Source organism: Rattus rattus, chromosome 6 (genome assembly GCF_011064425.1).
Source record: "Rattus rattus isolate New Zealand chromosome 6, Rrattus_CSIRO_v1, whole genome shotgun sequence".
NCBI lineage: Eukaryota > Metazoa > Chordata > Mammalia > Rodentia > Muridae > Rattus > Rattus rattus.
In genome coordinates this window covers 159332058-159347604 of record NC_046159.1, presented here as the reverse complement: position 1 = coordinate 159347604, position 15547 = coordinate 159332058, and the positions used below count along the sequence as shown (strand labels likewise).

At 38.2% G+C, this 15547-nt stretch overlaps 1 protein-coding gene and 1 pseudogene across 1 annotated transcript; both read left to right on the top strand.

Annotated features, from left to right (window-relative positions):
* The first annotated feature begins 205 nt into the window (after positions 1 to 205).
* On the top strand, positions 206 to 1102 carry LOC116903036 (putative vomeronasal receptor-like protein 4). The gene has a single exon (XM_032905339.1). The coding sequence runs from the start codon at positions 206 to 208 to the stop codon at positions 1100 to 1102; it is 897 nt and encodes a 298-aa protein (XP_032761230.1).
* Positions 1103 to 10422: 9320 nt separating this feature from the next.
* On the top strand, positions 10423 to 11324 carry LOC116903035 (annotated as a pseudogene).
* The last annotated feature ends 4223 nt before the right edge of the window (positions 11325 to 15547 follow it).

Genomic DNA, 15547 nt, shown 5'->3' with positions numbered 1-15547 from the left:
TTGGGGGATATATAGAAATGTAGGCTATATCCAATATGAGACATCAAAAGAGAAAAAAGTAGGTTATTCAATAATTAATAGGGAAAATAGAATGATTATATGGCCATACTGTGAAGCAAATCATAATTTTGATATGTAACCTTTTTTTTTCAGATATATGACATAGACTTCCATTATGCTATTAAGATGAATACACTTTCCATTTATGTCTTCAATCAAGAATGTTCTTTATTTCCAAGCTGGACTAGGAGTACTAGCCAATATGTTCCTGCTGATTTTCTATATCTTCATAATCCCAGGTCACAGACCTAAGCCTGTGGACCTGATCTCCTGTCAACTGACCTTTATTCACATAATTATGGTCCTCACTGGATGGGATATTTGGCTTGAGGACATGTTTGAGTTGCTGAAAATTCAGAATGACTTCAAATGTAAGGCAACTTTCTACATAAACAGGGTAATGAGAGGCCTTTCTATCTGTGTCACCTGCCTCCTGAGTGTGTTCCAGGCTGTGACAATCAGTCCCAGTACTTCGCTGTTGGCAAAATTTAAACATAAGCTGAAAAACTACATCATCTATGCCTTCTTCTATTTTTGGTCTTTCAATTTGTCCTTCAGCAGTAACCATATCTTCTCTGTTGGTGCTTATACCAATTTGAGTGAGACCAACCAGATGAAGGTCACTACATACTGCTCAAACTTTCCCATGAACAGCATCATCAGGGGATTGATTTTAACAGTGACAACTTTAAGAGATGTGTTTCTTGTAGGAGTCATGCTGACCACAAGTGCATACATGGTGATTTTCTTATTCAGACATCAGAAGCAATGCAAACATCTTCATAGCATCAGCCACTTGAGAGCATCCCCTGAAAAAAGAGCCACCCAGACCATCTTGCTCCTGGTGGTCTTCTTTGTAGTCATGTACTGGGTGGACTTCATCATCTCTTCCACCTCTATCCTGTTATGGAAGTACAACCCTGTTATCCTGACTATTCAGAAATTTGTGATGAATGTCTATCCCACAATTACTCCTTTGGTACAAATCAGTTCTGACAGCAGAATAATCAATGTCCTGAAAAACTTATGGCCAAAATGCTAACAGGCTTTTTAAAAGGGGGGAATTTTTCTCTTTTTCTTAAAAAAATTGACTCCAACACATATACAGCAGAGGACTACCTGGTCTTGGCTCAGTGAGAAGACAAACATAACATTTGAGAGACTTGAGGCCCCAGGAAGTGGGGAGGTCTAATGAGGTGGGGACATCCTCTTGGATATCAGGGAGGAAGTAAAGGATGAGGTACATTCAGAGGGCATACTGGGAGGAGGATAATGAGTGGACTGTAAAAAACGATTAAAGAATAGTTTTATTTGATATTACAATGGCAACTCCAGCTTGTTTCTTTGGGCCATTTGCTTGGAAAGTTGTTTTCCAGCCATTTACTCTGAGGTAGTGTCTGTCTTTGCCTCTGAGGTGTGTTTCCTGCATGCAGCAAAATGCTGGGTCTTCTTGGATTCTCCCTGAAATGAATACAGGACCCCCTTGGGGTGAATTAGAGGAAGTATTGAAAGTGTTGAAGGAGCTTGCAACCCCATAAGCACAACAATGCCAACAACCAGAGCTTCCAGGGACCAAACCACTACCTAAAGTCTATACATGGACTGCCCCAGGGCTCCAACTGCATATGTAGCAGAGAATAGGGCACCAGTGGAAGGGGAAGCCAAGGTTGGAGCCCCAGTACAGGGGAATACGGGGGGAGCAGTAAGGAGGATGTATGGTGGGAATACCTGTATGCGGGAGGGGAAGGGAGGTGAGGGGGGCTTATGGACAGGAAACCAGGAAAGGGAATAACATTTGAAATGTAAGTAAACAAATGTATCTAATAAAAAATTTTAAAAACGAATATTTTTTATTTTTGTTTTCTTTTTTGGAGCTGGGGACCAAACCCAGGGCCTTGCACTTGCTAGGCAAGTGGTCTACCACTGAGCTAAATCCCCAACCCCTAAGAATAATTTTTTAAAGAGGGGAGAGTTATTTTATTTAATGTGTATGAGTGTTGTCTAGGCATGTCTTCATTCCTGGTGTTCACAGAGGTCAAAGGAGGACATTTGACCCATTGGATCTGGACTTAACAGTGCTTGTAGAATGTTATTTTGAGAGGAGTTCTAGACTCAATTATTTTAAAAAAAACTTATTCTTTTTAAGTTTTAATAGTACAAGAAGCAAAGTAGATTTTTATATGATTTAAGTAAAATTCGTGGTATCATACATTTTTTTTCAATCAAACTTGCTGCCAAGATGAATGGAGTTCCTTCTTCTCATGGTACACAATCAGTTGATATTTTCACAAGAATTATCTTTCTCCATTTAAACTCATATAATAAATGTTCCTCTGATACTGAGTTTACCCAGAAGAAGATTCTTACTTATGGTAACATTTTAGCTTTTATGTTGGAAATAAGATAATTTACATTAAATCATCAAGAATTGTGTTAAGATGCTATTGTAGACTTGTTTCCCAATTATTATTATTATTCTCTCATACAATATTTCCTGGCCTCAGTTTCCCATCCCTCCACTTCTTCCAATCCCTCCCCCCATCTTCTCTCCCCAAGTCCACTCCTTTTCCTCTTAGGAGAAAAAGAGTAGGCCTCCCAAGGATATCAACTGAACATGGCATAGCAAGTTATAATAAGACAACGTACAAAGCCTTTTTTATGAAGACTAGATGAGGCAAACCACTAGGAGAAAAAACTTCCCAAGCATAGGCAAAAGTGTCAGAGACACCCCCCTCCCACTCTTAGGAATCCCATAGGAACACCCAAACTGTACAACTATCATGTATATGCAGAAGACATGGCTCATACCCATATAACTTACTTCAATCTCTCTGATTCATTGTGTTTCCTCCTTGGTAGATTCTATTAGTTCTATGCTTCTGGTGTCCTTGACCACTCTGGCCCTATCATTCTTTCTTCCTCTTCTCATCTACAGGTTTTCCTGGCTCTGCCTGGTCTTTGGCTATGGATCTCTGCATCTGCTCCCATCAGTTGCTGGATCATGCTTCTCTTAGGTGACAATTAGAATAGGTGCTAATCTCTGAGTATAGCAAAGTATAATTGGGGATCATTTCCTTGATATTTTTCCATTTGGTTTGGTTCTGTCCTGGGCCTATGGGCTGTCCTCTCTCTGGTTCCTGGTGATGCAGGAAGCATAGGCTCCCTCCAGGTCTCTGGGTCAAAAGTTGTACCAGACATAGGTTAGCCACACACACATATTCAGTATCACCATTACCTCAGGACATCTAACAGGAAGGGGAGATGATAGGTAGAAAGTTTCTACTGGGTTTATGTCCCAGTCTCTCTGCTGTATGCCTTGCCTATTTATAGAAGATTACAAGTTCAGACTCCAAACCCCACATTACTAGGAAGTTTCACTAAGGTTATTATCATTTATCTCAGGGAGTTTCCAATTAATCAGGTTTCTGCATCACCCTCCCAATCAGCCCCCCAATTCCAGTGATCCCTCTTAATACTATCCCTCCATCTTCATACCTCCTGCCTGATCCCTCCTGTTCCCATCTCTCCTGCTCCCCAGTCTATGTGCAAACTCTATTCTTTTCCCCTTCCATGCATCTCACTTTGAGCCCTCCTTGTTACTTTCAGCCCTGAATCTATGGATTGTACCATAATAATCTATTATTTGATTCTTAGTATCTACTTATAAGAGAGTACACATTGTATTTGTCTTGTTGAGTCTGGGTTACAGAACTCTGGATGATTTTTTTTTCTAGTTTTATTCATCTGTCTACAAATTTCACAATGTTTGTATTTTTAACAACTGAGTAATACTCTATTGTGTATATTTACAATATTTTCTTTATCCATTCATAGGTTCTGTTGTTTACAGTTCTTACCTATTATGAATAAAGCTACTGTGTACATAGTTGAGCAAGTGTTCTTGTGGTATAATTGAGTATCCTTTGGGTATATGCCCAGGAGAAGTATAGCTGGGTGTGAGGTAGAATGATTCCAAATTGTTTGAGGAAATGCCATATTGATTTGAAAAGTAGCTGTACAAGTTTGCATTCATCCCAGGAATGGAGGAGTGTTCCCCTTACTCCACACTCATGCCAGGATGAGTTGTCATTTGTGTTATTGATTTCAGCCACTCTGAAGTGTGTAAGATGAAAACTCAAAGTAGGTTGGATTTGCATTTCACTGAGGCGTAAGAATGTTCAATATTTTTAAGAGATTCTGAGACATTATAGATTCAACCTTTGATAATGTTTTGTATAGATATGTACCCCATTTTTAATTGTATTGTTTGGTTTTGGTTGCTTAATGTTTAGTTTCTCGGGTTTTTTAATACTTTACCTGTTACCTCTCTTTCAGATGTGGATCTCAGCTTATTTTCTGCTCTCTTTCCTCTTTGATGAACTTGCTTTGTTTTTGATTTAGAGCTTTCAATTGTGCTACTAAGTTTGATAGATCTCTTCAATTATATTTTTTACCTTTATTTTTTATTTATTTACATATCTTTTATCCTGATAGCTGCTCACATGCCTCCTCTCTTTCCAATCCCACCCTAATTAATCCTGCTCCCACCATTGTCTCTTCCTCTTCTCTACATAGAAAGGGGAGCTTTCCTTGGGTGCCACACAACCTTAGGGTTGCCCATTGCAGTAGGCCTAAGCCTAACTTCTACTACTGAATCCCAACCAGGCAGTGCAGTTTTGGGAAGGGGATACAATGGCAGGCAACATTGTCAGAGACCCATTTTATTCTTATTGCAAGATTCACATATGCTATGAATGGATAGGGGGCCTAGTTCCAGAAACTGTATCCTCCTTGATTGGTTGTTCGGAGAGAATCATGGATTCTTCTAGATGACTCTGTAAGTCTTCTTGTGCTGTCCTTGCTCTCTACAGTTGCATGAATTTTATCCCCTACTGTTGCAAAAAACTCCCCAAGCACTTCCTGTTAGCTCAGGTCTGTGCCTCTGTTTCTATCCAATGTTGGATTAAGCCTTCAGGAGACAATTATGCTAGGCACCCATCTGCAAGCATAGCAGAGTACCATTAATAATGTCAGGGATTGACTCTCAAACCTGGGAAGTATCTCCAGTTGGAACAACCATTAGTTGGCTACTTCCTCAATCTTTGCTCCCTTTATACCTGCCAAGATTTTTTTAATTGGTTGATGTTCCCTTCTTTTAACTAGAAGTTCTGCATGGTTTCTTAAGGTGCCTAATTCAGTCTCCATAACCACTTCTCTTATAAGACTCAGGTGGAGTTACTACCCTAGACACCCAGGGACTCTCCCTTGTCCTAGGTATCCAGTTACTCCAAAACTTCCTCCCACTGTTTACCACACTCACAGACCTCTACTACTCCCCTCTTCTCATATCTGATCCCCATCACTATCCTCATTGTATCTCCCACACAGTTCCCTCTATCCATTTACCTCCAATAACTATGTGTGAAAATTTCATGATATCCTCATTTTTAACAGCCAAGTAGTATTCTACTGTGTAAATGAACTACATTTTCTGTATCCATTCTTTAATTGAAGGGCATCTTGGTTGTTTTTAGTTACTGGTTATTATGAATAAAGCTGCTATGAACATAGCTGAGCAAGTGTCCTTGTATAAAGGGGGTCATCTTTTGGGTTGATGCCCAGAAGTAGTATATAGTTGGGTCTTGGGGTAGAACTATTCTCAATTTTTTTTATGAAACTACCAAATTAATAGCCAAACTAGATGTGCTAGTTAACAATTCCACCACCGATGGAGGAGTGTTCCCCCTTGATGCATAACATCACCAGTATGTGCTGTCTCTTGTGATTTTGATCTTAGCCATTCTTAAGGATGTAAGATGGAGTCACAGCATGGTTTTGATTTGCATTTCCTTGATCAATATGGATGTTAAACATTTCTTTAAGTGTTCCTCTGTTGAGAATTCTCTACCAAACATTTTAATTGGGTAATATAGCTTGTTGGTGTCTAAGTTCTTGAGTTCTTTATTTATTTTAGATATTAGTCCTTTGTCATATGCATTGTTCAGGATGATATGCTCCCATTCAATAATCCGCTATTTTGTTTTATTCATCAATAAAAAACCTTTTCAGTACATAAGTTTCTATTTATTATTTGTTAATCTAAGTACCTGAGTATTGGTGTTCTGTTCAGGAATTTGTCTCCTCTTCCGACGTGTCCAAGGCAGTTGTTCACTATCTCTTCTGATAGATTAAGTGTGTCAGACGTTACATTAAGGTCATTGATTCACTTGGATTTGCACTTTGTACAGGGTGATAAATATGGACCTATTAGAATTCTTCTTCATGCAGAAATCCAGTTATACCAGTACCAATTGTGGAAGATGTTTCCTCCTTTTACATTGTATTGTTTGGGCTTCTTTGTCAATAAAAAGTGTCCATAAGGATATGAGTTTATTTCTGGGTCTTCAATTTAATTTCATTGATGAACCTGTCTGATTACAGGCCAGTACTATGAAATTTTTTTTTGTTCTTGTTCTGTAGTGTAGCTTGAAATTTGGAATGGTGTTATCTCCAGCTCTTTCACTGTGCTTTTATTGCATTTTTAACTGGACATTTACTGATTAAACTATCCTGGGTTTTTTCTATTTTTCCTATAAATTTCATATAAATTGAGAATTGCATTTGAAGATCTGTAACATAATGTGCTGGAATTCTGATGGGAATTGCACTGAATCTGTAGATTGTCTTTGATAAGATGTCCATGTTCATTATGTTAATCCTGCCAATCCTGAGCAAGAGATATTCTCCTTCTTCTGATATCTCCCTCCATTTCTTTCTTCAGAGACTTGAAGTTCTTCTCATATAGACCTTTCGCTTGCTTGGTTAGAGTTACACATTGTAATATTTTTATCTAATATTAATAACTTGTGAAGGCTGTTATTTTTCTATTGTCTTTCTCAGCCTAATTATTGTTTGTATAAGAAGAGTTACTGATGTTTTTGAGTTGATTTGAACCCAGCCAATTTGCTGAAGGTGTTTATCAGATATAAGAGTTCTCTGGTAGAATTTTTGGGTCATATATGTATAATATAATATCATCTGCCAATAGAGATACTTTGGCTATTCCTTTACAATTTGTGTTCCTTTGATCTCCTTTATTTGCCTTATTTCCATGGCTGGAACTTTAAGTGCTATGCTGAATAGATGCAGAGAGTTTGAGCAGTATTGCCTTGTCTCTGGTTTTAGTAGAATTGCTTTAATGTTCTCTAACTTAATTTGATGATGGCAATTGGTTTCTGTTATATTGCTTTTATTATATTTAAGTATTCATCTCTCATCCCTGATCTTTCAAAGATTTTCTCACTTGTGCCTATAACCTGAAGGTTTGATTTATTTCATGGTGCCTATATGCACAATACCTTTTAGACATATTGTCTATCAGCTGAGCTAAATTCCAGCACCAACAGCACAGTTTGTCCTAATGATCCACTCTCTCTCTCCCAAGTGCTCAGTAAGAACAATTACTTTTCCTAAGTGTATTAGGAGAGTGTGACATATTTTAATTTTATCTGTTGAGTTGTTAATTTTTATGTAAGCCTCTGAAGAAACATTCAAGTAAGTGTGGAGGGAATCATGAAAGTTTTGGAAGCAAGGAGGATACCATGGGTAATCTAAAACTTGCTTTTTTTTTATTGGATTTATTTCTTTATTTACATTTCTATTTTTGTATCTTTCTTTTTATTGGGTATTTATTCACATTTCAAATGTTATTCCCTTTTATGGTTTCCTGTCCATAAGCCACCTGGAAAGAACCCAGATGCTCTTCAACAGAGAAATGGATACAGAAAATGTGGTACACAATGGAATATTACTCAGCCATCAAAAATAATGACTTTATGAAATTCATAGGCAAATGGAGGGAACTGGAAAATATCATCCTGAGTGAGGTAACCCAATCACAGAAATACACACATTGATAAGTGGCTATTAGCCCAAATGCTTGAATTGCCCTAGGTGCACAGAACACATGAAACTCAAGAGGGATGGACAAAATGTGAATGCTTCACTCCTTCTTTAAAAGGGGAACAAGAATCCCTTGGCAGGGAATAGGGAGGCAAAGTTTAAAACAGAGGCAGAAGGAACATCCATTCAGAGCCAGCCACCCAATTAGATAAGATGGATGAAGCAAAGAAGTGCAGGCCGACAGGAACCGGATGTAGATCTCTCCTGAGAGACACAGCCAGAATACAGCAAATACGTAGGTGAATGCCAGCAGCAAACCACTGAACTGAGAACGGGACCCCCGTTGAAGGAATCAGAGAAAGGACTGGAAGAGCTTGAAGGGGCTCAAGACCACATATGAAAAACAATGTCAACCAACCAGAGCTTCCAGGTCTAAGCCACTACCCAAAGGCTATACATGGCCTGACCCTGGGTTCCAACCTCATGGGTAGCAATGAATAGCCTAGTAAGAGCACCAGTGGAAAGGGAATCCCTTGGTCCTGCCAAGACTGAACCCCCAGTGAACGTGATTGTTGGGGGGAGGGTGGTAATTGGGGGAGGATGGGGAGGGGAACACCCATATAGAAAGGGAACGGGAGGCGTTAGGGGGATGTTGGCCCGGAAACCGTGAAGGGGAATAACAATCGAAATGTAAATAAGAAATTCTCAATTTAGTAAAGATGGGAAAAAATAGAACATAAAAAAATAACAATGTCACAGTACAGCAACAGTAACGTATGTTGATAAACTAAATATCTGGCTCTGAAAATTGGGATGAATCCATTTATTTATTATATTAAGCATTTTAGGAGCAAAAGAAATGTATCTGTAAAATGTATGATATATCATCTTATATTCATGGAGATATATGATTATAGGATGTTCTCATCTGCTAGCTGCTGCATTATTTGCATTATATGTATATATATATATATATATATACATGTATGCATTTGTGTATATGGAATAATCAAGTGAACTTGAAAATATAATCAGGCACTCACATGCTTTGAATCAGTGTGGTCATTTTCTACTTCTTTATCACAAAGCTCATTTTAAAAGCCTGAATTAAATGAATTGAATAACAAATTGATCATGCTAACCAGGCCAAGTAACTTACATAAGCAAAAAAGGTTTTTAAATAGTACTGTAAATGTGTCTGGGCACAGATGATGTATGATAGCACTGAGAACTTGTATTTCTTTACCTGAGAAGAGATCTCTTTTAAACGAAAATTCCAAGCAATCCCTATATGGTCATCTTCAGCAAGTTTGCTTTTGTCATAATGTATGGAAAATAGGGTTGTCTTAGAATCCCATATTCTCTCTTGTTGGAAGCTCCCAGCTCCAAGTCTTCAGATGTGATTATGTAGCCTATAGTAACTGCAGAAAGCAGGAAACAAAAGTGGGACCACTGAAAGGATAGGCGTGAGGGTGGGAGCAATGGACAACAGCATAGCAGGCTACAAGTGTCTCATCAGGAAAATGGAAAAGAGAGGGCTCCTTACGGTCAAGAGGCAGGTAAATACAGATGAAGTGGGGAAGAAGGTACAGGGGAGTAGCAGCAGGACACAATTAATCTAAAAGGAAAATGGGAAATGGGTGGGTTCTTAGGTAAGGGTGAGGGAGACAAATACAGAATACAGAAGTGTCAGAAAAAAAACATGTTTTGGTGAAAAAGCCATAAGGAACCATCCTGTTAAGGATTTACCCAACCATCCTCCCCAAAAAAGATGTAAAAAAATGGTCTTTTCTTGATGTCTTAGAATTAGTCCCTTAATCTTGAATTGGAGTACACCAATGGTCTTCCACTGTATCTATGTCTTCAATTCTAGATTCCGAGGATGTAAGATCTCATGGGAAAGAAACATATAAAAGATGAATTGTGATAGACATTTTGCCTGGGATTTCATTAGAATTGTAAGTAAAATATAGATAAATTCTTAATAAATCTTAGTAAAATAATACATTACAATGTATTTTAATCTGTTTTTGATATCTTTTATGATTTTCCCCAATCTCACCATAGTTTTTGTACATTTGTGCTCATTAATACTGTTTCGATTTTTAAATACAAAATAGCCAATTCAAATTAATAAAATTGAATTTCTAGAGTATGAGATTCAGGTGTAATACAGGAACACAAAGTGGATATTCTGTATAGATATGACTCTAAATTAATTTACTATTAATAATATATTCTCTATATAGGAAAGACTTGGAAGACATATAGAAATGTAGGCTATTTCCAGAATGAAATATCAAAAGAGAAAGAGATAGGTTACTGAATAATTAGTAGGGAAATAGAATGATTTATAAACCTACACTGGAAGTGTATCATAATTTTCATATGTAACCTATTTTTTTCAGATATATGACATAGACTTCCATTATGCTATTAAGATGAATACACTTTCCATTTATGTCTTCAATCAAGAATGTTCTTTATTTCCAAGCTGGACTAGGAGTACTAGCCAATATGTTCCTGCTGATTTTCTATATCTTCATAATCCCAGGTCACAGACCTAAGCCTGTGGACCTGATCTCCTGTCAACTGACTTTTATTCATATAAATATGATCTTCACTGGATGGGATATTCGGCTTGAGGACATGTTTGAGTTGCTGAAAATTCAGAATGACTTCAAATGTAAGGCAACTTTTTACATAAACAGGGTGATGAGAGGCCTCTCTATCTGTGTCACCTGCCTCCTGAGTGTGTTCCAGGCTATCACTATCAGTCCCAGTACCTCGCTGCTGGAAAAATTTAAACATAAATTTAAAAAATTCGTCATCTATGCTTTCTTCTATTTTCGGTCTTTCCATATGTCCTTGATCAGATCTTTTCTGTTGGTGCTTATATCAATTTGAGTGAGACCAACCAGATGAAGGGCACTATATGTTGCTCACTTTTTTCAATAAATATCATCATCAGAGGATTGATTTTAACAGTGACAACTTTAAGAGATGTGTTTCTTGTAGGAGTCATGTGTACCACAAGTGCGTACATGGTGATTATCTTGTTCAGACATGAGAGGCAATGCAAGCATCTTCATAGCATCAGACACTTGAGAGTGTCCCCTGAGAAAAGGGTCACCAAGAACATCTTGCTGCTGGTGATTTGCTTTGTGGTCATGTACTGGCTGGACTTCATCATCTCATCCACCTCAGTCCTGATATGGAGGTACAACCCTGGCATCCTGACTATTCAGAATTTTGTGATGAATGTCTATCCCACAGTTACTCCTTTGGTACAAATCAGTTCTGAAAACAGAATAATCAATGTCCTGAAAAACTTTTGGCCAAAATGCCAACGGGCTTTTTAATAGGGGGTCATTTGTCTCTTTTTTTTAAATGACCTTGAAATATATACAACAGAAGACTGCCTGGTCTTGCTTCAGTGAGAGAAGGCACACATAACCTTCAAGAGACTTGAGGCCCTGGGGAGTGAGGAGGTCCATTGGGGTGGGGACATCCTTTTGGACATCAGAGAGGAAGTATACAATGAGGAACAGTCAGGGTGAATATTGGTGGGGGATAATGAGTGGACTGTAATAAAAGATGAAAGAATAATTATAAAAGGGGGAGATTCACTTTATTTTCGAGGTGTGAGTGTTGTGCTAGCATGTCTGCATGTATGCAATTCTGATGTTCACAGAGATCATATGAGGTCATTGGACCCTTTGGAACTGGATTTAGCAATGCTTCTAGGATTTTATTTTATAAGGAGTTCTAGCCTCAATTATTCATAAAAATAACTGATTCTTTTTAAATTATTTAATAGTCCAAGAAACAAGGAAACATTTTATATAATTTAAGTTAAATTTGTGGTAGCATACATTCTTCTATCATTTCTGTTGCCAAGATGTATGGAGTTCTTTCAGTAAATGGTACACCATAAGTTGATATATCCACATGAATTCCCTTTCTCTATCTTAATTAATATCATAAATGTTTCCCTGATGCTGAGTTTACTCGAAAGAAGATTCTTACTTGTAGTGACTTTTTAGCATTTATGTTGAAAATATGTTAATTTACTCTAAATCATCAAGAATAGTGTTAAGACAATATTGTAGATTTGTTTCCCAATTATGATTTTATTTATTCTTTTATACAATACTTCCTGACCTCAGTTTCCTATCTCTCCATTCCTTCCAATCCCTCTCTAATATCTTCTCTCCCCAGATCCACCCCTTTTCCTTTTATAAACAAGAAACAGGCCTCCCAAGGATATCAGCCGAACATGGCATAGCACGTTAGAGTAAGACAAGGTACAAAGCCTCTTATGAAGACTAGATTAGGTAACCCATTAGGGGTAAAAATCTCAAGAAGCATAGGAAAAAGTGTCAGAGACACCCCCTCTAATTCTTAGGACTCCCAGAAAAACTCGGAAACTACACAACTATCATGTCTATGCAGAGGACATGGCTCAGACCCATACAGGGTTCATATTTCTTATGTCAATCTCTGTGATCCCATGTGTTCCTTCATAGAAGATTCTATGAGCCCTGTGCTCCTGCTGTCCTTGATGCCTCTGGCTCCTATAATCCTTTCTCTATCTTCTCATCTACGGGTTTTCCCTGGCTCTGCCTTGTGTTTGTCTATGGATCTCTGCGTCTGCTCCCATCAATTGCGGGATCATGCTTCTATCAGGTGAAAATTTGGGTTAGGTGCTAATCTCTGAGTATATCAAAATATAATTGGGCATCATTTCATTGATATTTTTCCACTTACTTTGGTTCTGTCCTGGTGCTGTGGGCTGTCATCTCTCTGGTTTCTAGTGATGCAGGAAGCATAGGCTCCCTTCAGGACTCTGGGTCGAACATTGTAAAAGACACAGGTTAGCCACATCCACAAGTTCAGTGTCTCCATTACCTCAGGACATCTGACAGGAAGGGCAGATTGTAGGTAGAAAGTCTCTGTTGGGTTTATGTCCCAGTCCCTCTGCTGTATGCCTTCCCTATTTATAGAAGATTACCAGTTCGGACTCCAAATCCCGCATTATTACGAAGCTTCGCTAAGGTCACTCTCATTTATCTCAGGGAGTTTCCACTTAATTAGGTGTCTACATCACCCTCCCAACCACAACCCAATTCCAGTGATCTCTCTTAATACTATGCCTCCACCTCCTGCCTGATCCCTCCTGTTCCCATCCCTCCTGCCCCCCAGTCTACCTGCAAATTCTATTCATTTTCCCCTTCTATGCATTTCCCTTTGAGCCCTACTTGTTACTTTGTGTCTCTGGTTCTGTGGATTGTAGCATAATAATCTATTATTTTATTTTTTTCTATCTACTCGTAAGAGAGTCCACACTGCATTTGTCTTCTTGAGTCTGGGTTACAATACTAAGTTTGATGTTTTTCTAGTTTTATCCATCTGCCTACAAATTTCATAATGTTTTAATTTTTAACCACTCAGTAATACTCTGTTGTGACTATTTACCATATTTTCTTTATCAATTCAGATGTTGTGTTTTTTAGTTTCTAACTATTTTAATAAAGCTACTGTGAAATAGTTGAACAAGTGTCCTTGTGTTATAATTGAGTATCCTTTAGATTTATGCCCAGGAGAAATATAGCTGGGTTTGAGGTAGATTGTAACCCAATTGTTTGAGGAAATGCCATATTGATTTGAAAAGTAGCTGTACAAGTTTGTGCTTTCCCCAGCAATGGAAGAGTGTTCCCCTTACTTCCCACTCATGCCGGGATGAGTTGTCATTTGTGTTATTGATTTCAACCACTCTGAAGGGTGTAAAAAGGAAGACTCAAAGTAGGTTTCATTTGTATTTCATTGAGGGTAAGAATGTTGAGTATTTTTAAGAGTTTCTAGGCCATTACAGATTCAGCCTTTTATAGTGTTTTATGTAGATATGTACCCCATTTTTAATTGGATTGTTTGGTTTCTTGAAGTTTAGTTTCTCAGGGTTTTAATACTTTGCCTGTTAGCTCTCTTTCAGATGTGGACTTAGTGAAATTCTTTTCAAATATTGTAGCTACCATTTTATGGTAAGAATGATGTCCTTTGCCTGGTTCAAATGTTTACAAGTTATAGGTATATTTAAATTGTGTAGCTGATCTTGATTTAACTTTGGTAAGTAGTATCTATTGAGAAAATTGTCCATTTCTTTTAGATTTTCCAATTTTGTGGACTATACATTTTTAAAGTATGACATAATGATTCACTGGATGTCCTCATTGTCTGTTGCTATGTGCCATTTTATTTTGATTTAATTTGGATATTCTCTATGTGTTTGGATAGGGGTTTTCATACCTTGTTGATTTTCTAAAAGAACCAATTCTTTGTTGGTTCATTGATTCTTTGTATTATTCTCTTTGTTTCTATTTGAATTTTATAGATTTCTGCTTATTATTTTCTCTCTTTCCTCTTTGATAAACTTGCTTTGTTTTTTGATTTAGATTTTTCAAGTGTTCTATTGAGTTTGACAGAACTCTTCAATTATTTTTTTATCTTTATTTTTTTATTTATTTACTCACTTTATAACCTGATAGCTGCTCCCATGCCTCCTCTCTTCCCAATCCCACCCTAGTAAACCCTCCTCCCACCATTGTCTCTTCCTCTTCTCTTCCTAGAAAGGGAAGATGTCCTTGGGTGCCACATAACCTTAGGGTTGCCAGTTAGAGTAGGCCTAAGCCTAACTTCTACTACTGAGCCCCAACCAGGCTTTGCAGTTTAGGGAAGGGAATGACAGGCAACTCTGTCAGAGACTGGTTTCATTCCAGGTGTGAGGAGATCCATATAAGGACCAAGTTTCACTTATGCTATGAATGGGTAGAGGACCTAGTTCCAGCCACTGTATCCTCCTTGGTTGGTTATTCAGTCTCAGCGAGAATCATGGGTTCTTCTAGTTGACTCAGTAGCTCTTCTTGTGCTGTCCTTGCTCCCTCCAGCTTCCTGAATTTTATTCCCTACTGTGGCACAGACTCCCCAAGCACCTCCTTCTGTTTAGCTCATGTTGGTGCCTTTGTTTCTATCCAATGTTGAATTAAGACTTCAGGAGACAGTTATCCTATGCACCCATTTGCAAGCATAGCAATGTACCATAAATAATTTCAGGGATTTGGCCCTCAAACATGGGATGTATCTCATGTTGGATCAATCATCATCTGGCTCCTCCCTCCATCTTTGTTCCACCTAAAGGATTGAAGATTTTGTTAGTTGGTTGATGTTCCCTTCTTCTTACTAGTAGTTCTGCATGGTTCATAAGGTGGCCAATTCAATCTCCATAAACACTTCTCTTATAAGACTCAGCTCAGTCACTATTATAAACAGCCTGGGACTCTCCATTGTCCAAGTATCCAGTTACTCCAAAATTTCCCACCATTGTTTACCAATCTCACCCACAGACCTCTCCCACAACCCACTTCCAGTACCTGATACCCATCCCCATCCCCATCCTCATTGTAGCTCCCACACAGTTCCCTCCATCCTTCCACCTCCAATGACTATGTTGTCTCCTCATTTGAGTAAGATACATTCATCCTCCCTTGCCTCTTCCCTGTTACTTAGTATCTTTTGGTCTGTGGATTGT

Bases quoted from the DNA above. Each gene is read 5' to 3' on its own strand.
- LOC116903036 (XM_032905339.1), top strand. From the start codon at position 206: ATGTCTTCAATCAAGAATGTTCTTTATTTCCAAGCTGGACTAGGAGTA.